General features: G+C 37.4%; 1 protein-coding gene across 1 annotated transcript in view; it reads left to right on the top strand.

Annotated features, from left to right (window-relative positions):
• The window catches only part of AOX1 (aldehyde oxidase 1), a 37,389-nt gene extending 14,639 nt beyond the window's left edge, over window positions 1-22,750 (top strand). Inside the window, exons 16-34 of the mRNA XM_071434605.1 lie at window positions 964-1,068; window positions 3,009-3,178; window positions 4,451-4,577; window positions 4,871-4,993; window positions 6,124-6,220; window positions 7,240-7,364; window positions 8,803-8,936; window positions 10,225-10,312; window positions 11,816-11,902; window positions 13,377-13,568; window positions 13,894-14,121; window positions 15,168-15,263; window positions 15,948-16,076; window positions 16,572-16,646; window positions 18,433-18,485; window positions 20,080-20,194; window positions 20,826-20,891; window positions 21,471-21,659; window positions 22,092-22,750. Of these exons, the coding sequence (XP_071290706.1) occupies window positions 964-1,068; window positions 3,009-3,178; window positions 4,451-4,577; window positions 4,871-4,993; window positions 6,124-6,220; window positions 7,240-7,364; window positions 8,803-8,936; window positions 10,225-10,312; window positions 11,816-11,902; window positions 13,377-13,568; window positions 13,894-14,121; window positions 15,168-15,263; window positions 15,948-16,076; window positions 16,572-16,646; window positions 18,433-18,485; window positions 20,080-20,194; window positions 20,826-20,891; window positions 21,471-21,659; window positions 22,092-22,304 (2,412 nt within the window). The 3' untranslated portion in view covers window positions 22,305-22,750. The remainder of the gene's footprint in view (window positions 1-963; window positions 1,069-3,008; window positions 3,179-4,450; window positions 4,578-4,870; window positions 4,994-6,123; window positions 6,221-7,239; window positions 7,365-8,802; window positions 8,937-10,224; window positions 10,313-11,815; window positions 11,903-13,376; window positions 13,569-13,893; window positions 14,122-15,167; window positions 15,264-15,947; window positions 16,077-16,571; window positions 16,647-18,432; window positions 18,486-20,079; window positions 20,195-20,825; window positions 20,892-21,470; window positions 21,660-22,091) is intronic.
• The last annotated feature ends 547 nt before the right edge of the window (window positions 22,751-23,297 follow it).

The raw sequence follows: 23,297 nt of genomic DNA on the forward strand, positions 1-23,297 counted from the left end.
GGTCAGCAGAGTGAAGAGGCCGATACCTGCCCCTCCACTTTCCCTTGTGAGGATGTTGAAAACCTCAGTGAGGTCTCCCTTGACTCTCCTCCAGGCTGAGCAAACCAGGTGTTCCCCGTGTCTGCTCTTGTGCAAGCAAATAAAAGGGGTGTTCTTGCTATATGTTAGTGCTTGCAATTTGTACAGCATGCTAAATCATTGTCTTTGGTGTTTGGAGCTACTCAGTAACTTAAGTGTTTAACTCCCAAAGAGGCCGATGGAGAGATGCCCATTTAACTTTTAGATGCTCAGATAGCTTTACCTTGGACATAAGGCTTTAAAAGACATTTGAGCAATATTAATACAACAGCACACCAGTAGCAAGCTCCCAGACCCAAAGGCAATATGCAAAAGATCTTACTCTGTAGTTCAAAACACAAATAGATGAAATAGAAATAAAGACTTGGGGAAAAAACTGTAGATACTAAACCAACCCTCCTTCTTGTATGAGCTGTTGGCTGGGAGATGAGGACACTAAAGTTTCACTTGCCAAGATGTTCTATGGTAATTTACTTTTTTTATTTTTGTCTTAAATATGTTCTTACAGAGAAAAATATCCCTTTAATACTTTTCTTCTGTTACCTTGACCTCTTTCCTCTAAATCAACATTATAGGTAATTGTTGAGTACCAGGAGTGATTCTGAGCCACTTTTGATCAGACCTCAAAACAAAGCTCTTCTGTCTGTCCCTACTCTATGTTACTTACTTTAAAAAGTATATTTGTTGAATCTAATATATTTTTAAGTATTATTTAGTGACACCTAAAACCTCTACATTGTTTTCAGATTGTTGCTTTAGGGCCTTTCTAGTTTGAGCCTGGAAAACATTTCCTGTATAAAGATTTTGTGCTTGATTTTGATTGTTGGCTTTTCTAATCATAATGTTCAAAATGTGAGTTTTAGTAATAATTCACTTCCTTTTCAGGATTCTTGTCATTATCCAGGCATACCTGTAGAATATGGGAGTGTCCTACAAGATTTCAAAACCAGAATGCCCCAGAGTATCCAAATATATCAGGCAAGTGATTTCGTTCTGACATTGTTTTCTGCTTTATAAGACTAGCTAAAAAGTCACAGTTCAAACATGAGCTATGGTGTGAAGGTCAGGTTCAGATTTTCCAAAGGACTGGAAGCAAAATGCTTTTAGTGGTTGATTTTTAACTGTATCTCGTTTGGAGAATCCTTGTTTGTAAAAACAGATTCTGGGGTATACTCACTTCTTCTAGACAGTTCTTTGAACAAAAATATGCTAAGCAAACTCCATTGTCAGACTGCTTAAAATTGGTTTATTGCAGTGTGCAAACCAGTTAGAAAGAAATTTTAAAAACCAAAAAAAAAGGTTGGAAAGCCCAGGTATAGTATATATACACTGTAGCATAGCTATAGTATTGTTGTCTCAAGATCCTCAGGGGCTCTTACATCTTACTGTAGATTTAGGAATCAAGATGGTGTGTGATGATTGTGTGCTCAAATTAACACAAGCAGGTTGTCCTAAATCAACAGTAGAGAGCAGCAAAGAACACATTTGGTATTTTCTGAGCTCCCCATATAAATAGTTCATGGTAGAAACACCTGCAAGGATTTTTAATATTTTGACACCCTCAGTACACAAGTTCAAAATACCAACTTTTGAAAACCTAAAGAAAAATTCAAATGAAATATAGGTAAATAGTTGTTTTTCTTTTAATTGTTTGGATATTCCCTAGAAAAACACTTACTTGAAATTCTTCAAATTTGTTCAAATTGTTATATTAAGTTTCCTTCAGAGTTGTTATTATTATTATTTTAAAAAATACAAGGGCAAGAAGCAGTTAGAGGAGCCAGGATCAAGGGGACTATTTCTGTGACTTTTCCCCAGTTTATTCCCCATCTGTAATAAAGTGACTGAACATCAGAAATTGAAACAATTTATTACTCAGACCAATTGGCACTGAGCAATAGAAATTTAGAAACCCAGAAAATCTGAGTTTTTCCACTTTAAATTTCTATTTAGATTTTGTAAGGCCATATTTTTTGTCTGTGCTCCTTCATTTGGACATTATTAAGATGAATAAAAAGAATGCTTATCCTGAAATCCAAATATGTTGTCATTCTGTGATGGAAATGTTGAAGCAGTTTGGCTGAGACATCCATTTGAGGAACTTCAGGCAGTCAAGTGAAGAGTGTTTGTTCTTGACTTTGTGCCAATAGCAGACAGTGTGCCAGAAAGTGCAGGAAGCAGAAGTGTGTAGCCTGAACACTTGTGTGCTAGAAGCTTTAGAAGTAAAAACATTTTAAGTCATAAGCAATTAACAAATTCTAAATGTAGAAAAGGAAAAAGTTAGCATGAATACTGACACAAAAATTGGAAAGGTGTTCTGGAAGTTTGCAACATTAGTTCACTTGGCAGATTTAACTGGAAATGCTGTATTAATTAAAAAAATAGCAAAGTAAGATTAATAAGACACTAAATTCATACATAGTTGCAAGGAAATAATTGGGAAGAAAATATTTAGGCAGTATTTTCTCACTGATTTATGTGATCAGTTGCACTCTTTCAGTGAGGAAGACAAATCTTAGAAACTATTGCATATAGCTCATAGTAAACCACCTGACACTGGTAACATTCAGAGCAGAATCTTGTGAGAATAATTCAGAAAATTATCAAAGCTTCATTACACTATTCAGTAAGGGAGGAAAATGTCTTTTGAAAAAGTGCTGGGTTTGTCACTTTGATGTAAATAATTAAGGAAAAAATCCAAATAAACAAACCTGTGTGGGACTCTCTGAAGGTTCCATAGAGAAGAAAAGAGGAGAATGAAATCCCCAGGAGTAGCAATCACCTCCTGCAGCCACATCTCTTTCAAAATTGAACCAGAAGATGATTGTATGGGTAGTTGTTCATTCATCTTATTTTCTGATTGCTGTAAGAGTAACAGGACTGTTCTTTTTTTACCTGGGGGTGCTGGGTGTGTGTTTCTGACTGTTCAGGATGTAGATCCGAGCCAGTCTCCCCAGGACCCGGTAGGACGGCCCGTTATGCACCAGTCCGGGATAAAGCATGCCACTGGTGAAGCAGTCTACATTGATGACCTGCCTTCTGTGGATGGGGAGCTTTTCCTGGCTCCTGTCACTAGTTCCAGAGCCCATGCTAAGATTGTGTAAGTGTTCAAAGTGGACTTGAAGAAAGTGTTGTCATGAATTGCTGCCTGAGATTTTTAGAAACTGATGAGTTATGTGTGTACAGAACAGCATGCCTGATACCTGCACGCAAATCCATGCTGGAAGCAGTATTGTTGCACTAGTAAAAGGGTTTGTTAGGATTTAAGTGTCTCACCCCATTTTACTGTACCAGTAAGGGTGACCTGCTTCTGGTCCATAAACCAGCCCAGAGCTAGCCTAGCTACCTCCACAAAGTGCTCAGCTGTGCAGTGCAAATGGACTTCAAGATTCAGTTTTACCAATACTGCTTTTAAACCTTAACTCTATGGTGAAAGAAGAAAATTGTTCAAAATGTAGGAAATAGTGTGGCAACATTGCAGCAACAAGGTGGCAAAGCTCATATGAGGTTTATAGGAGAAAAGGGTGGAGAAGAGGATTTATTTTGTTAGAAAACTGTTTCAATGTATGCTTTTATGCTGCCAAGACACACCTATCCTAGCAGTTTGTTCAACATTCAGGCCCCAAGACATAATCAAGTGATCTGTTATGACAGATAGGACTGGGGCTTCTAGCTACTGAGTCCTTGTCATATTTCCTGGCTTATTCTCAGGTCAGTGCTGGGTTTGGCAGCCCTCTTTTTGGTCCCATCACAGAGGTGGCATCCCCCCTGTCTCTGCAAGTCAATAGGATCTATTCAGTCTCCTTTGTCTCCTGATCTGGGTGTCCAGAGAAGATGCCTGTACATGTGCTGGGATCTGATGACCTGCTGAAGTAGATGCTATCAAAACATGTTGTTCTTATAGACCTTCTGCTGTTCCTTCTGATCCTTTTACACCTAGACATTTCCATTCCTTCTCCATTTATACTGGTTTTGTAACTTTTATATCTCTCTTCATGAATCCTCCATCTGAAGATGAGTATTTGTATCTTGCAGTATGTGTGTAGGCTGTCAGGTCTTAGAAAGTTGCAGTTGTAACATTGTAATTGTGCAGTGATTTTTATTAAACCAATGCAGTTCAGGCAATCTAATGGGCCAATGATTTCCCTGTTGTATCTAAATTATCTTTTATAAATGAAGCAGATTAGTAGAATCTTAAATTGTCTTTTATCTGCACTTCTCCACATGCCAGAAACAGAAAGAAAAGATGTATGTGAGCCTATGAGCAAATCTTGGTAGTACAAGAAGTATACCTCTGTATTGTGTTTCCTTTCTCTGTCATCAGTTTTTATAATTAATGAATTGCACTTTTCTCTTCCCATATCCCAATCAGATCTATAGATACCTCAGAGGCCCTAAAAGGACCAGGTGTGTTTGATGTCATAACAGCTCATGATGTGCCAGCTGCAAATGAGTTTCATTTTAATGATGATCCGGAGATTATATTTGCAAGAAATGAGGTATAAATACAATCTTTTTGTAACTGATTTTCTTAATTTTAACTGGGTTTTTTTCCAGCCTTTTATTGTCCTATTATCCATTTCTGAACAGTGTATTTCCCTTGATTCTGTAGTTATAGTGGTATTTTTATAATTTCTTAGCTTCATGCATGATGTGAAAATACAGAAGTTCTTAACTCAAAGAAAACTTCTGAACAGGAAACATAAGTGATGGTAATGTAAAATAAGAATGTCAATAACACATGTGGGAATTGTTTGAATCCACTGTTCCAGTACTGATGTATATTCTGCAGGTGATTTGCGTGGGTCAGATTGTCTGTGCTGTGGTCGCAGATTCAGACGTTCATGCCAAACAAGCAGCTGCAAAAGTGAAGATAGAGTATGAAATGCTGGAACCAGTAATTTTAACAATTGAGGTACCAATAATTTCTTCTGCTTTTTTATTGTTTTACCTATTTAATGAATGGAAGCAGTTCACACTCTTTAGTTGCTTTTAAAATATGATTTTTAAGGAAACAAGATGAATTTGAACATCCAATTAAGCAGTGTGAGTATCTCCCTATAAATAAATTTTTAACCTTTTGTCTAGTTTTGACCACTTGTGATAGACAGGCAACAGTTTTGAAAGTATGAAGGTTTCACAAGTTTTACAGTAATAAACATTAGAATGCAAAAAAAAAAAAAAAAAAAAAAGAACTGTCCTAGTGTTCCCAGTGAGGAAAAGGCAATGGGCATGCTGGTTTCTAATTTTCTGGTAGCTACCAGTTGGTAAGTCAACATGTGTATAGTGGCTAACAGTCAGCCTCTGATTATCTCTAGCATTTTCATCTGTTGCCTAGCTTGAAAGCTAGGCTGGAGATGTAGGAGTTGTTGGGGGAAAATGAAAGAAAAGTGTTAGGGATGAATATTTTAGAAGTGTAATGTGAGAGTCACATATGGACTTACCCTAGATTAAAGAGAATAGAAGTAAGGAACAAAGAACACACAGGGAATCAGAATTAGTTCTGGCAGTCACTTTACAGCTTGTTTTAATGTGTGTGTAGTCTAATGGAACAATCTTTCTGATAGAAAAATAGATAAAGGCTGACAAATTTTGTTAACATTTCATTAGAATTGAAAATCCAATGAAATCTTACTAGAAATAAAGCAAATGCTAATTTATAAATAGATTCCACCTTTACTTAGTCCTTGTGATTTCTTCCCCTCTTACTGGCATCACACTTTGGATGATGCAGTTGCATTCTTACTCTATGGTGTCTTGGTCACTTTCTGGATGTATGACTGGGAAGAGCAGGTTAAATAAACTGAATGCATTTCCTTCAGAAACTGCTATCATCAGTTACACAAGATACATCAGGAAAGAATTGCTGGTATTAAATAAACAAACTCAATAATGACAGTAAAATGATGGAATACAGCTGTTCATTGATTTAGGTAGCTGGTGGTTCCAGTCTCTGAAGACAGTGGTGTTGGTCCTGAGACTAAAGTGCTGCTGGGAATCTGAAAAATACTTAAAGCCCCCCATTTCTCTTTTTCTCCATTACAGGAAGCTATAAAACACAACTCATTCTTTGAGCCAAAGAGAAAATTAGAACAAGGAAATGTTGATGAGGCATTTGAAACTGTTGATAATATAATTGAAGGTAAACTGTAGAATACATTTGATGAGAAATTTTTGGCTGTCAGTATTTGGGTTTGGCTGTCTGCTCTTCAAGTCCCAGTTCTACCTTTTTTCTATATATTTATTCTTTTTTCTATATATTTATTTATTTCTATATATATATATTCTTTTCTACTATATTTTTTCTATGTAGTCATTAGGCCTGAGAAAATAGCTAAACCTAGTGTATTGTTGTTCTGCTGCTACATTCAAGTTTTTTGCATCACCTGTTCTTGGAAAAAGTTACAGAATAATTAGGCTGGGAGGGAGTCTTAGTCCAACCTCCTACTTAAGGTAGGTCTGGTTAGAGCAGGTTGTTACAGGCTATGTCCAGTCATGTGTTTAATATCTCCAAATATGGAGTTTATGCAACATCTATAGCATGTTGCATAGAAACCTGTTCCAGTGTTTCACTGCTTTCATGCTGATTTTGATTTTTCTTATCTTTAGTCGGAATTTCTTGTGTTCATTGCCTCTTCTCTTTCCATTGGGCATCTCTGAGAACAGTCTGGCTTGCTCTTGTCTACACCCTTCCATTAGGTAGTTGTAGACAGATCTCTTCTTAAACCTTTTCTTCTGCAATAAGATCTCTTCTTAAACCTTTTCTTCTTATGAATGAATAAATCCAGTTCTCTCAACCTCTTTTCATACATCCTGTGGTTCAGCCCCCTGATGATCTTGGTGGCCCTGTTCTTGACCTGGTCCAGTATGTGCATGCTTTGTTTAACTTATCTAGGCTTTATTGAGTGTTGTCACCACTTGTGGGCAATAGTGTTATGCTTTAATCCGGTTCTGGTGATGCTACTGGAACAAGACCAATTTAATATTTCAAGGATTTTAATTTGTGTTTTTATTTAAGATGTTGCTCTTTCACACAAGTAGTATCAGAGGATTTGAAACTGATTACCATAATTTACATGATGGTGGGCTGTTAATTCTTCTCTGGTTGATTTCTTCTGTCCTTTTCCCTCAGTAATACTTGTGTTTTTCTCATTGGATCAGGGGAGATTTGCATTGGGGGACAGAAACACTTTTACATGGAGACTCAGAGTATGCTTGTTGTTCCAAAAGGAGAGGATAAAGAAATGGATTTGTATGTGTCAACACAGCATCCAGCAATTATTCAGGTAATGCAGAGCATTCTCAGAGAAAGTGTGTGGACTTGTGACAATAGAGCTTCTAAAGTTTTGTTTACAAATCTGTAGGAACAGAAGCCATAGAAACATGAAGTTGCCATCTGGATGTCCAATAACAGCTGCTTTGTAGTGCTGCTGTATTCTGATAAACACTGAGCACTCCACTGTCAGGATAAGTCTCTCCTTTCCCTTTGAACAAAGTACTTCATACTCCACTATTGTAGGCATGGAAAAACTCCATGTGGAGTGCTGAGGCTCCTCCATCTCAGTTTTCCACTGGAGTGAGTAGCAATTAGTTCTCTACAGAGTCAGAACCTACTGAGGATCTGATCAAGTCTAACAGCTGTAGGTAAGACTGCTGCTCCATGCAACAGTCTCCTAATCACAGATTGGTTTGGGTTTCAAGGAACCTTTAAAGACTATTTCATTCAACACTCCTGCCATGGACAGGGCTGTCTTTCTCTGCATTAAATTTCTCAAAGTCTTATCCAACATGCCCTTGAACACTCCCAGTGATGGGGTGTCCACAAATTCTCTGAGCAACCTGTTCCCATGCCTTACCACCCTCATTGTAAAAGAGTTCTTTCTCTTGTCCAGTCTAAACCAGCCCTCTTTTAGTTAAAAAACATAGCCCTTTGTCTTGTCAATAAAAGCGTTGCTAAAAAGTCCTCCTCTGTTTCTTGGGAAATCCCCTTTATAATTTGAAAGGCCACAGTAAAGTCTCCCTGGAGCTGTCTTCTCCTGGCTGAACAACTCCAAGTCTCTCAGTCTTCATAGTAGAGGTGTTCTAGCCCTCTAGACACTGTCATGATGGTAAATGACAAAACAAAGCTGCCATAGCTTGTGGTCTGCAGAGCAATGGCCATAGTGCATGAAACTGCTGGTATTTCAGACTCAACACTGGCATTTTGTGTTCAAAGCCCGGTTCTGCTCCTTTTATAATTTCCATTATTATTATATTGCCAATAGCCAAGTAGTATGAAAAACTTTGTGTTTGAGAAAATTATTTCAACCAAAAACATTCCTGACACTAGCAAGACCTTAGATAATTAAGAAACAAATAGTTTTATTTTAAATAAGAATGAGGTATTGCCTTAGTAATAAAAATAATATAAAGTGTTTACTAATCCATTTTTATTATACCTGAAGCTTCCTACTATTTAGATAATGTAATTCAAGGTTATTATTCTTCACATTGGCCAATGGTCTTTTCACAGTCTGCATGGTAAAGATTTGAAATGTGAGCACTGTTGAGAGTTTGTTGTTATTCTTTCTTTGCTTTTTAACCTAGGGTAAAGGAAAAGTTATATTCGTCTGATAGAAGAATAGAAATATCTGTGGAACCCTTTTCTAGAAAAGGTTTCTATTTCAGAATCTAGCTTTTGAACTTAGTTTGGGTTGGCATAAAATATTAAAACTTGTTTTACAGGAGATGGTAGCTGCGAGTTTAGGTGTTCCAGCCAACAGAGTCATGTGCCATGTTAAACGAGTTGGTGGAGCTTTTGGTGGGAAAATCCTGAGAACTGGTTTACTGGCATCAGTTGCTGCAGTGGCAGCAAACAAGTAAGTGGCAGTATGTGTGTTTTGAGATATGAAAAAAGTTAAGCAAACACGTTTTCCATTTTGGCTAAAATGCTTTCTCTTTTCCAAAGCTGCTAGTCAAAATGTCATACAATCCTGACTTCACACTTTGCAAGACTGTTTGGTGCATTTCTTTGTTTTCTTGGATTACTTATGTTAAGCAGCTCTAGCCTCAACTAAATTAATGGGCTGCAAGAAGATGATATTAATATGAGCTAGAAATACTCAAAAGGACCGGTGCCTAACTACTGAGACTTCCTGCATATGCAGGAAGTGCACAATATGCACAATAAAATATGCACAATAAAATATGCACAATAAAATATGCACAATAAAATATGCACAATAAAATATGACACTAACCCTCCAATTGTGAACTTCGTTGACACAGCAGAATGCAGAAGGAAGAGTCACGAGTGGAAGTGCTTTTAAGAAAAAGTAGTTTTAGCTCAGTTCTCAACATCTTTCAGTCAAAATTAGCTTAAATCTCTGAGGTATTATGCTTTTTCTAATACTGCTTGAATTAGTTTAAGAACATTAACATGTAAAGCTCCATCCCCCCATCTTCCAAATTTGGCAGGGTTAGCTGTCAGAGCATACAAAACTCCTTTATAAGCATAACTGACTTGCTGCAGAATTCACATTGGGCTACATCCTGTCAGCCAAAATGATCTTTTCATCTGAGGAGTTGGCTCAATAGGTTTATGTTACTTCACTGTCACTGGTATAAAATTTGCTCTTGATTATTTTTGGCCACATTATCTGTGTTTTTTATTAACAGGTCATGCTAAAAATAATATTTCTTTTATGCTTTAAAATATCTTTTTTATTCTTAGGACCTTATTTTATACCTTATGTACATTTTTCTAAAGTAATTATTTTAAATGATATATGCATTTCTAGACTAATTTTCCTATTTTTATTGTTATTGATATTTTGGTTTCATTCCAAGACACTCTATTTCAGTATGATTCTAAATAGCTAAGAGGTGACGAACACTTAACACTGAAATAGATTCTTCAGGAGTAGTTTGCACTGAGTTATCTTGCTGGCTTTCAAGAGATGAAAATTCTGACATGATTGTAAATGTGAGAAATATGAAATCTGGACATCGTGTTAGGCATATGTTCAGGCTTCTTAAAGTTAAGTTTAATCTAAATGCATGTTTCTATGCATGGCCCAACCTGGATACATGATGAGTAGCCATAGCCATCTTATTAATAATATCCTTAATTTTAATTGCAATTTGACTTTTCTTTTTTGGATTTAGAACCAGCAGAGCAGTCCGTCTTATTCTGAGCCGAGAGGATGATATGGTAATCACAGGTGGCCGACATCCTTTTATGGCTAAATATAAAGTGAGTGCCACAAGAATTCAGTGAAAAATTCCCATCTGTATTCTGCAAATATTTCAGTGTTACTGGGTAATGTGTTCTGTTAATGAAAATTGGTATAACCCATTCAATTTTAAAACAAAACTACAAGCCAGGAGCCCAAGAGATAGTTGCTGTACAGTCCCTTTGTCTGCTTCTATCTCTTCTCTTCAGGGTTTTGCATTATTATTTTTTCTAGTTCCTTCATATTCTTAATCCTTTTATAGCTCTTTCTGTCTTCTTTCTAGGAACAGGAAGCTAACCTATAGTAGACTTCTTCTGCAGAACTATATTTTAAACTCTCCATATGGTTAGATTCACACAAAGAAGCAGCTAATTTTTCACAGAAACCGTGTCATGCACAAAACTCACCCTGTGGAGGAAATTAATCTCTTCCCTGCCCTTGCACTGTCATCAGTTATAATTATTCATTAGGGTAATTTCTGCCTTCTTTTTCCTCTCTACTTGTTATATAAATTATGTGTGCCAGCCACCATAATGGGGTTTAAATTCAAGTTTCTGTTGAATCAATAAGCCGAATGATTTCTCTTTAAAAGTACCTTTTGTTAATAGCTGTCCAGCTCAAGCTGGATGCCTTCAAAGAGGGACTCTGAACAATGGTTTTATACCTGGGCAATTATACCCTTACAGTCTAAGCTCCCCATCCCTCACATGACAGCACAAACCAGTAGGAATATTACAGGTCTGGAGTCTCTACATTCTTCAAGGGTTTCTTTCACTGTCTGTAGCTGGGCCATTTCTTTTTTTATATCTAAGTGTGTAGCCTTTGCTAGAGATTGTAGCTTCCTTATCTTTCAGCTTGAACTGACTCTGAGGCCTTCTTTTACTTGACTGGGTAACAGTTCAACATACATAGGGGAAAGTTCACAGCTTGCAGCCTAAGGCTGCTGCAAATTTAGCTGCTAATACTAAGCAAGTTGCATGACATTCTATATAGGTAAAGTAAGAGAGGTTTTATAAGATGCTTCCCTAAAGCCCTAAAGTTGAAAATGAGCTGTAGCTCATGTAGAGAATTCAGGAACTGTTAGTGGCAACAGGTGAAAAGAGGCATGTGAGATAAAGATAATATTTCTTCATTAATAGACATAAGTGTCATATTCCTTCTGCCAGACACTGTTCTTACCATTAAAGTGGGATTTAATTTTATCTGCAGTAAACACTCCTTGGTGACACTCTTGTCAGCCATCTCAGGCAATAGAGAGGAGCCACTGATCCTTCCTTTCCTAATGGGCCTATGTTGCATATTCTGTGCTGTACCTATACAGATCACAGATGCCAGGAGGGAAAGCCTATCTCTTAGAAATGTGCTTTCTTTCTCTCTTGTCCTTCTGTAGTTTCAGTGAATGCTACCCAGAAATTAATAGTGCAGTATGACCCTAAATGTGTGGGTTATATTAATTTTCAAAACACACAAGCACTTTGGAAACAAATGAATGCTGAATTCTAAATAACTGTTGATCCTTCTAGGTTGGCTTCATGAATGATGGTAGGATCACAGCTGTGGATGCCATATATTATGTTAATGGAGGATGTACCCCTGATGAATCTGTCCTGGTAAGGGTTTTATACTGATGAACCTTACAACATGGAGGAGTCATTAGCTGGAAAATTTTGAAGCCAAATTCCTTTGCCCGTGTATTATTAATCATATAGACTTTTAATATAGGGATTATGGGTTTTTGGAAGAATCTACACTGAGCAGGTTAACCCTTCCTTATTAAATTTAGTGGAGCATCTCACTTCTTTCTTATATTGCCCTACACATTCACTTCATGAATGTTTTCTCAGGTTTACTTTTCTGTTATGAACATCTCAACTAACATTGTATTCCTTTTAAAATGTGTAGTTACCTTCATTTGTTCCTGCCTAAAGCTTTATATCTTCAGGGCTGGGAAAATCTTTCTTGGCCTTCAGAAAATTCATAGTGATAGTTATCCTGTTGCTATCCCTATACATTTCTATACTGGGTCAGCATTTATTGTGCTGTATACCTCAGTTCCTCACTTATAGGTCTGCAAAGTATAAAATGTTTCTTGCTTTTATATTATCACTAGGTATTTGTGTTTGTTCAGGCTAATTTAGCTGTAACTGAAATGTTTGCTGTACCACCCCTCACCTGCTTGTCATTGCCCCTCCTATGAGGATTTTCTGCATCCTGAAATCTGTCAGTGAAACTGCCTGTGGTATTGCTGCCTAACCTGGTTCTGAAAAATAGCCTAGGTTAGAAGAATGTCCATTATTAGAAGTATGTACATTAATGCAGATCATGTCAGAACTGTCTTAAGGTGAAGTCCTACAATGATGCAGTGAAGCTACTGGACCTAGCAGGAGTAACCAAGGCTTTTAATTTGTTATTCTGAGTAAATCTACCTAACACTGAAGAGAAGACAGTGACTTCTTCATCAGGCATCAAACCTTTTTTTTTTAATACTGACTCCTAGAGCCTAATTTAAGGTCTCTAGTATAGCATTTTCCTCCTCATGTGGTTTTGAGTTTGTCATGTAAAACCTCTAAATGAAAAACATAAGGACCAGAAGACACTGTAGACTGCAGTACCTATGGTTTCTGGTGGAACTAAACCTTAAGTGTGGATTTCCATAGGATGTGATAGTTTAGAATAGTTCAGAATGCTTTCATCAGTTCCTTTCCTAGCTACTCTTGCTTTAAAGCTAAGCTGTCTATTTTTAGTTTGTGTGGCTTTTGGTATTGAAGTAGGAGCAAAATCAATCATAAAATGACATATCTGCTACATCCTTAACTGTTGATAACATTCAAGTACAAGTAACATCAGCTGTGTTCTGCATCCAAAAAAAACCCCCAAAAATTAATATATTGCATAAAAAATGTATTAATGAAGTCTGTATGCATGCATGAGTACTCTTAATACCAATGATTGCCAGAAACTTAATTTTAAAGCTAACTGTCTCAAGTTAAGCCCTTTTATGTAAGAGATGAGGAAGATTTAAATGTAAATTTGAAAGAAGCACTGTTCTGACATTAAACTACATCTGTTTGTCCCCTATCTCAGGTAGCAGAAGTATCCTTATTAAAAATGGACAATGCATACAAGATTCCCAACTTGAGATGCTGGGCTTATGTCTGCAAAACAAACTTGCCATCAAATACAGCATTCCGAGGCTTTGGCTTTCCTCAGTCAGGACTGGTGACAGAAACCTGGATAACAGATGTTGCAGATAAAACTGGTTTATCACCAGAAAAGGTGACTAAATGAAGGCATCTTCTCTCCTGAAATGAAGTCTGTGGAACTGGAAATTTAAAAACCTTTAGATTAGTTTAATTGTTTGAACAGCTCTTTTCTTTTTGGTTAGTTAGTGTACCAGCAGGACAGTTTCTTTATCAGCACATAATTTGTGCTGAAATTGATTTTTTTTAAATCAATGTTTGGTTGTAGAATGTATAGCATGGTCTTACAAACTGGTAATTGTTAAAAAAAAATACAGTGATCTTGTTGTCTCTTAGTCCTCTCAGATGGTCAGTTTGTCTTTAACAGGATTGTGAGATAGCTGTAATTTCATTTTTTTCAGATTAGGGAAATAAATATGTATAAGAAGAGCGAGCAGACACACTTCAAACAAACACTTGATCCACAGAATTTAATACGGTGTTGGAACGAATGTATGGAGAAATCTGCATACTACAGTAGGAGAACAGCTATCAATGAATTTAACAAACAAAATTACTGGAAGAAAAGAGGGATTGCCATTGTACCAATGAAATTTCCATTTGGACTAGGCACACCTTACCTTTCTCAGGTGAGTTTCATGAAGACTAAATGAGCTAAGCATTTTATCCATAGAAGATTGCAGTCACTTTATCTTAGGATACAAAACAAATATGTTATCTTTTCTTGGAAAATTATAATCCACCTGATGATTGTTCCCTGAAGAGGCTGTAGTAGCCTGTAGCTCTTTTCAAGCTGAGATCAAAGCTGTTTAGTTTTCAGTACCCAGGCAGCTTGGACAACTGACTACTTAAAGGCTAGTCCCATCTGTTGAGGTGCAGTGTTGGAATAGGTGAGTTGAATGCACTTAGAAAAAGTTGTTGAAGTCTGATAGAAAAATGTTCATTGAATAATTTGTCCACTCCAGAAATAGTTCTGAGCCTCCTCTTTCTGCCTGTGGATGTACTATGGGATGTTGCTCTTAAAGAACTTAAGTCCTTTGATGCCATCAAAGGCTAAGGTTAAGAAAGCAAAAAAGGACAATAGTATTTTTGGTCCTTGTATTTTTTTTTTATGTAGGTGTCCAGTGCTTCTGAAACAGACAACATTCTATCAATTAAAAATTAATTAATTGACTGACTTATTTAATATCAAACTGGCTGTCTCTGTTCACCATTAAAATCACAGGATCTTTGTAGTCTACAGTGCTACTTCTAGTTGAGTCCAGGAAGAATATCTCATTTGGAAATTCAGCCTATGCCATTTAAAAACCTCTAGGGCTCTCACATGTCAGGGAGAAAGAAAATGGAACTTGCAGCAAAATGCACTTAAAGCCACTAGTGAGGGGTCTCCTCCAGCTTCTTTTGGAACCACTGAGATACTGTTGCCAGGTGTAGGTTTGTTTCAGGATCTAATAACAGAAAAGACCACAGAACAAGGCTTTTTATCCTTTTCTTTCGAAGTTCATTATAGAGGAAGAGCAGCAAGTAGACTTTCAATTTTTGCCTTCTATTCAAAAGTACTAATCAGATAAACTGAAATGCACTTAAACATTTTGTACTTTTTAAAATTCAATTCATTGCTGCATACAATACATTTCCTCACTAGTCTGATCTTGATTTTGTTTTTGTTTTTTAGGCTGCTGCACTGGTTCATATTTATACTGATGGGTCTGTGCTTCTGACACATGGTGGAATTGAAATGGGGCAGGGTATTCATACAAAAATGATCCAGGTAACAAATTATCTAAATAAATACTGCCATGTGCTTTATCTATCATGCAGATAAACAGTGTGATGGTTTTCTTTTTGGTTAGTTAGTGTACCAGCAGGACAGTTTATTTATCAGTATAGCCAGTACTACTTTACATTGATAGAGTTAGAAAGCAAAGGTACCTTCATTAATTTGTAGAGGCAGAAGGAAGGAAAAAAACAGACTGTTTTTTGTTCTTCTAATAGCATGTGAAGAGGCTTCTTAGAAATAAGATTTTTGGGGGCTGATCCCATAAAAAGTGAAAAAGGCAGAGATTATTCAGATTGATATAGTCAGGATGATAACATTATGATCCTATTTGGTTAATGGATAATTCTGAGACAAATCTGTAAAGGTATTTATGAAGTCAAAGTTTGTGACCTGGGCTTGCATAATTTGCTGTAAGTCCTACAGGGTATAAGCAGGAAAATCAGGAATGAGTGTTGGACTTCAGAGTCTCAATCCAGAGTTTGAGTGTAGCTAGAACATTGTCCTTTTCTGGTTTTAGTACTACCAAATTGGACAGAATTATTTCAGCTGGAGATTGGAAGAGCACTTGATAAAATTTTTATCTTTCCTGCTATAACTGACTTCCAGCAAATACTGGGGAATTGTTGGAGTGTTTAGATTTTTTCTGAAACAAAGAATATGTTGTTCCTGGAACAGGTTGCTAGTCGGGAATTGAACATCCCCATGTCACGTATCCACTTCTGTGAAACAAGTACAACAACTGTTCCCAATGCATTTGCCTCAGTAGCATCTGCAGGGACAGATGTCAATGGCATGGCTGTGAAGGTAAAGAATAGTACTTAGTTGAAAAAAATACCCTATCCCTTGAGGTGTATGCTTGCCAGGCTTTAGGCCCTAGTGATCCCATATATAGCGAGTTTGGGATTACCAATAATACTGCTGGAGATGGCCAAGAAGAAACATGACTTGACAGTTTCTCTGGAATGGTGTTTGAGTTTTCAGAATGTGATCTGGACTTTCCCAAAAAGGCTTATACTTGACAAAATCTGTTTCATCTAACAATCTAACCTAACTAGTCCTATACAAATCTTGCACTCTGTTCATGTTTGAAGTCTACTGATTCATACAGATCCCAGCTCTTGTAACTTAACCATTTAGAAGTTTCATGCCTTTGTAGTTAATATGACACTTCCTGCAACACCTTTTCAGACTAAGATGGCAGTAAAGCATACACTAATGAAATAGTAACTAGAACATAACTTGAATAGTACCAAATGTATTTGTGTTTATTTTGTGATATATTCTCCCAATTCTCACCAGGATGCTTGCCAAACTCTTCTGAAACGCCTGCAGCCCATCATTGAGAAGAACCCAACAGGAACCTGGAATGATTGGGTAAGACCTGTGAACCCTACTGAATGTGTTTGAGTGCTGGCAGAAACTGTGATAAATGTACTGTAGTCTATAAATCTGCTCAGCCTAATAATCCTAAAGTTAAAAACTGTAGAAAAAGGCTATGTCACAAAAAGGTGAAACTCAAGAGAAGGTTCTTGGCTGGGCAATGATTATGTGGAAGATAAAAATTAGATTTATTGCCAGTGCAATATCCAAGTAACAAATCTATAATCTGTTAGAATTGATTATAGTAAAATCAGCTTATGGTCCCTCCTGTTGAGTCATGAGCATCAGTGAGATCCCCTGGCTTTCTAAACTTTTCAGAGGAGTCTAGGTGCCCCCAGGTCTGCTTAGGCTCAGATTTGGTCCACAGCCTATGTCTAAAGGGTTGCAGTATGTTGTGGTGTAATCTCAGCCAGCCACCAGGCACCACACAACTGCTCACTCATTTCCCCACCAGTGGAATCAGGGAAAGAGTCATGAGAGTGAAAGCTAGAAAACTTGTGAGTCGAATTAAAGACAGTTTAATGGATAAAGCAAAAGCCATACACACAAGCAAAGCAAAGCAAGTAATTATTTCACTCTTTCCCATGGGCAGGCAGGTGCTCAGCCATCTCTGGGAGAGCAGGGTGCCATCACGTGTCATGGTTACTTGGGAAGACAAACACCAGCACTTCAAATGTCCCCCTGTTCCTCCTGCTTCCCCCTCCTTTACATACTGAGCATACTGCCATATGGTCTGGAATATCCCTTTGGTCAGTTATCCCAGCTTCCCATGCACCTCCAGCCCCCTTGCTAGTGGGGCTATCCAAAAAGCAGAAAAGGCCTTGGCTCTGTGTGAGAGCCAGCTGTGTATTCCCTGCTTAGGAATAACAATAAAACACTAATCCAAAACACTTAATCTCCTCTAATAGATATACAATTAATTTGAATCATTCAGACATACCAAAAGTATTATCAGAAATGTCTGACCAAAGAAGGAATGTTAATATATGCAAAGTAACTTTGTATCTCGGAAAGTCAGTACAACTCAACCAAAAGCCTCACAAAAATTTCTTGACTTGTAAATTGAGTAAATCTAACATGAGAATCACTCAAAGGAAATAGATTTGGGTCCTCATACTGTCACTTTTATGACTGGCAGAATTTTACAAAGAGCATTTATCTTGAAAACTGTCATTTTTGTGCAAATAGGTCATGTAGATCTTTTATGTCAGTGTGGTGGTTTGACCTTGGCTGGACTCCAGGTGCCCAAGAAACTGTTTTATCACTCCCCTTCTCAGTGAGATAGAGGAAGAAAATAGGATGGAAAAAAGCCAACAGGTCTCAGTGGGTTAAGATAAAGGCAGTTTATCAAAGAAAAAGCAAAAGGTTGCACATGCACACAGTCTCATGACCCAATATAATCAGTGACTTATCAACCAGATCTGGTTAGCTGACAGAGAGACCCATCTCTATAGAACTTGATCAGAAAAACTGATCAGGGCCCTTTCTGCCTAGGGAATTACCAGTAATAAAGATTCTGCAAGAACACTGCTGTTGACAGGTCTATTTCTTGTATCAGATTGTTCATGCAAAAGGAGTTTAGTTCTGTAGCTTTAGACACCATGTGCAGCTAAACATGCTTAACTCAGTTTGTCTTCCTTTCTTTACAATTTTTACAGTTTGGGTTTTAAGTAAATATGTGTGGGTAAGTATATATATAAAAATAAAGTAAATATGCTAATGCTGTGTTCCTTCCTGACTCCCTTCCTTGATTTACCATAAGCACTGCTATATTTTACAGATTAGAGAAGCTTTTAAACAGAGTGTGAGCCTTTCAGCTACTGGCTATTTTAGGTAATATATTTTTGTTCCTTAAAAATGCATCAATTAGACCAGGACTGATTTCTGAAGATAATTAGTGCTGTAAAGAGAATATCCTGTCTAATAAGTCTTTCTAATAGCTCATTTTATGTTTTATATAATTAGTTGCTGTATGGAGGGTTGGAAGCATAAAGTTTAGGTGTTAATTTATGTCTAGTCGTCTGTGGACTCTCTAGAAAGTATTAAGATAATATTTTATGCCATCTTTGCTCCATGGTTTAACATTTAGCAAACCAGAAAGTATCAAGAAAGTGACTGCTGTCTGTAAGTCATGTGCAGAGTGGGATATAGTTTATTTACTGGAGCTGGATTACTATAAGCTATAAATAACATTGTTCCCACTGCTCTCAGAGCAGTCTCTTTGTCCTTTTTCTTTGAATTCTTTCACAATATTTATAAAGAGCCAGAAATGAAAAATTTTTCTGCTGTAACTCAGGTGGGACTCAAAGCAAAGCTTTTCTCTTGGCCTGCTGTACCTTATCTCTTTTCTTCTTCTGCTGGTGGTTTTTCCTTATCAATAGCAACTTTTCAGGTCTCTGGGCAGTCTGGAGTGAGTTGAAAGGGCACTTAGGAAAACCATACTTTTATAAAACACCAAGAAATAGTAACATAAAATGTCCCTTCCTGCTGTTAAGCCTGTTCAAGTATGTTTTCTGCTTATGCAGCTCTTTAGGAATGTTGATATCACCACAGTAATGCACAACAGTCATACTTTGCTACTGATATTTAATTGTGTCCAAAAAAATTTGCAGATCCCTAAGCCTCAGATCCTGTATTGATCTAGTTTTTAGCCAGTCATATTCTCTACTTCCAAGAATCTCAAAGGCAGCTGAGGTAAATGGATGATGAGAGTTTGCGTATCCCTTTTTCAGTGCATGGTTCTGTACTATGTAATTGCTTTATGATAATCTTAAATATGCTCAACAAAGACATTTCAGTCATACATAGTCAGAAAATACACCTTAGTCACACAGCTCCCATGTTTGGAAGATACCACATTTCACTGTTCTCTCATGTCCTTGGATTTACCTCATCATTCCTGACCACTATGGTGTCCTCAGTGAATCCCACTCCCTTCTAAATAATTACACTTTTATTTCAATATTCCTCTTTTAACCCTCTCACTCAATTCTGTAGGCTGTTTCTGTAATTTTGACTTTTTCATTTATCTCTTGTAAATTATTCTTTCATAGGTCCTGACAAGTTTTCCTCCCTTTTTCTAAATTCTTTTATGTGCTATTACCCCCGTAACTATGATCTTAAATGTTTATTCTGTATTGGTTACTGTGCTTTTATTTGTATATTTCTAGGATTATACTGGTTATAGACTCTCCTGAACTGAAATAACTTGTTTGTCTGCTACAATTTTATATAAATACCAGAGGCATCAAACCTAAAGTAGTGGTGCTCTGTAGACTTTCATGAAATTTTGAAGTTCTGAGCTGTTACTTAAGATTTCCCTTAAGATGTTGTACTTAAGATTTCACAAGCAGTTTCAAACTTACCTGCTTATCTGCTTTGTTATAATGTAAACTGTGGTCAGTTTTCTTCTTGCTTCTTCCATCAGAGGTTACAATGAATACATGGACTGGGAGAAAGGGGAAGGACAGCCATTCACATATTTTCTTTTTGGAGCTGCTTGTTCAGAGGTTGAAATTAACTGTCTAACAGGAGATCACAAGGTAATAACTGAATGTCAGAGAAGTTTTGACAGTAATGTGAATAAGACTTGCTCCAACAATCATTCAGATTTGGGATTAATAAGTCACCTGTCTTCATATGATAGTAAATATATCAATGGTGTAAATATGAATTATAGGTGGAGCAGAATGGAAGCTTGAAGCAGATAAAATTTTGAAGCAGAATGCGGTACTAACCAGCTTCTGACATACGTGTCAATGTCATGTGTGTTCACCTTTTGGGTTATGGCTGACATCTAACATGTTCTTTGCTTGTTCTGTCCCTGTTTGCCAGCAAACACCTTATAGCAATATTCAACCTCCAGCCTTTTGACCATCTGGCCAGCTAAAGGCTATAGACTGATGACCACATGTCCTCTTTCTGTACATTTGTATGAGGGTTTCCTTCAGCAATGGGAAAAATCTAGCAGGGCTGTCTCTGGCTAAACTTCTGTAAAAGCTGAGACATTTTGCTTGTGATGAGATATTGGAAATTATTCTGAAATTATGTACATGGAGGGCCTCTATCTCAGCATTTCTTATTTCACTGAATTCCAGCTCTGACCCACATTATTTTCTAATGTTTTCATTCCATCTCTCTGGGTGATATTATAAATTTAAATTTTATTAACAGAACCTCAGAACAGACATTGTTATGGACATTGGATGCAGCATAAATCCAGCAGTGGATATAGGACAGGTACGTGCCTAGAATTTTCTGAGGCCTTATTTCTATTACACTGTTGTCCTCCTGTGAAATGATGATTACCTCATTAATTCAGAAAATATTAATTTCTTACTAGTTTATAGATCATATTAGAATGTCTTTTGCCTATAGACTTGCTCCAATTGATTCAGTGTCAGAAGTCTGTAGATGTCAAAGAAGCTTGAATTTTACCCATGGTTTTAACCTGTAGTACTTCCAGAACGTGTGTGTGTGTACTGGACTTAAATCCTGTTTGTGATCTACAGTCTCCAAGTTGTTTGTTCTGCCTTCCTCAGTTGATAGCAAGGAAACATCTTTACTCACTGCAGGCTGGTCCATAGATCTCACCACTTCATTATACAAGCATTTGTCCTCTCAGGTATGAGAGAGGAATGTGAAAGCTTTTCCATTGCAGTTGCCCCAAAATGTTGAAGAATCTTATTAGGCAAACAGAAGAGCATTAGGCCTCATATATATCACAGTAACAGCTAGTGATACAAAAGAGTTCTTGGTGAAGTTTTCTTGGTTAACCAAACATGAGTACATAAGTGCCATTTCTTTTCTTATTTAAAGATTGAAGGTGCTTTTGTTCAAGGTGTTGGACTGTATACAATGGAGGAGTTAAAGTATTCTTCAGAAGGAGTCCTCTATACTCGGGGTCCAGATCAGTATAAGATCCCTGCTGTTTGTGATATTCCAGAACAGTTTAGTGTTTCCCTGCTGTCACCTTCTCAAAATCCTTATGCCATCTATGCATCCAAGGTAAGCAGATCATCACAGAGCCTAGTTCTTAGATCCCAGGCCAATCTGAGAAATTATTTTGATATAAAACACATATGTTTTCAGTTCCTCTCCTTTAGCATTTCAAACAAATGTCCAGTAAATTGTTTTATTTGTGACATCAGGGAAGCTGATAAGAGAGAAAGCCAGATATTGTTGTGTCACCTTAATGGTTGGCAAGTAGTGATTTTAGAGTTTTGTTAACAGACCATACCCAGAAGCTGCAAGATCAATTTAAAACCATACTTTTAAATCTCTGGTGATAAACTGAAAAGTTGGAATAAAAATATTAATTGATGGAGAAATCATAATGTCATTCAGAGTATGCAGCTTACTTGTGTGTACTATGCAATACAAAATAGGATTGCATGTGTGTGTTTATATGAAAGACTGTCTTTTAAAAATCTTTTTCAGGGGATAGGTGAGGCAGGATTCTTCTTGGGATGCTCTGTGTTCTTTGCTTTGAGGGATGCAGTAACTAGTGTGAGGAATGAAAGAGGACTGAAAAAGACGTTTGCACTGAAGAGCCCCCTGAGTGCTGAGCAAATACGGGCAAACTGCGCTGATGCCTTTACTGGGATGGTAAGAGAAGGTGGGGGAAGGCTCTGTGTAACAGTGGCTGGGTAGGAGTTGCTGACTGATTTTGGCACCGCCAAATAGCGGAGTGCCTAATGATGCCTCCAATCAGTCATGCTTTAAGTACAGCTCCTTGTAATTGAAATCTCTGCTAACAGGTCTCATTTACACAAGTTATTTCAACAAATGCCATTCAAACATTGTATTGGAATTTCTCTGGGTTTTGTTGTTTGGTTTTTTTTCTTTGAAATTTACATAATTTTTACAGCCCTCTCTTTCCCTGAACCCTCCTCCTTTCTTCTGCATGTCAAATCCCATAGAGGATTAAACAGCTCATTTTATTAACGTGCAATAGATCAGGCTCTAAGCATCTTCAGTCTCCTTCCAGGTGCTTTGCCCCACTGACTGCATGCTGGCACTGTCACGTCATTCTAGTTCTCCTTGCTATGCCCAGTACTCTTTGGGAGAGAAATTAACTCAGAGCTAACACAAAGAGAAGGAAAACAAACAAGGCAATACACTTCATATAATGCTGATCCTTTATGCTCTGTTTTCTGCAACTGTTCACTGTAGTCATGTTCCCACTTTCTACAATTCTTTTTCTGAAGAACTTACCCAGAAAGCTACAGCGAACAGCTGCAGAAAACAGTGAGGCAAGGTCCTTGCCAGCGTATAAATCCATGCTGTGCCCTGAACCTCTGAGGCTCTGCTATGGAAACTCTTGAGCTCTCATTCACAGATTACTCCCATAGTATTTCTGTGACTGTGGTGAGGCACCATTGGCCCCTGAATCATTGCAGGAGCTTGCAGGAGGTGAGGTCCACCAGAGCAGGAACCATGCTTCTCCTTCCCTCCTTAGTCCTAATCCCAGTTATCACTGACTTGGAGGCACCTAACAAGGGCAATGTTGGGAGGTTGCCAGTCAAATAAAGTCACTGTTGTCCTTTCTTGCTTATCTCTTAGATGGCAAACAATGAAGCTTCTTCCTCCTTGGGCCACATCTGTGTGAATGACAAACCATAGTGCACAAGACCAGAATGGAAA

The sequence above is a fragment of the Agelaius tricolor genome, unplaced genomic scaffold (assembly GCF_023055355.1).
Source record: "Agelaius tricolor isolate 1412-34295 unplaced genomic scaffold, bAgeTri1.0.p SCAF_10, whole genome shotgun sequence".
Classification (NCBI taxonomy): Eukaryota; Metazoa; Chordata; class Aves; order Passeriformes; family Icteridae; genus Agelaius; species Agelaius tricolor.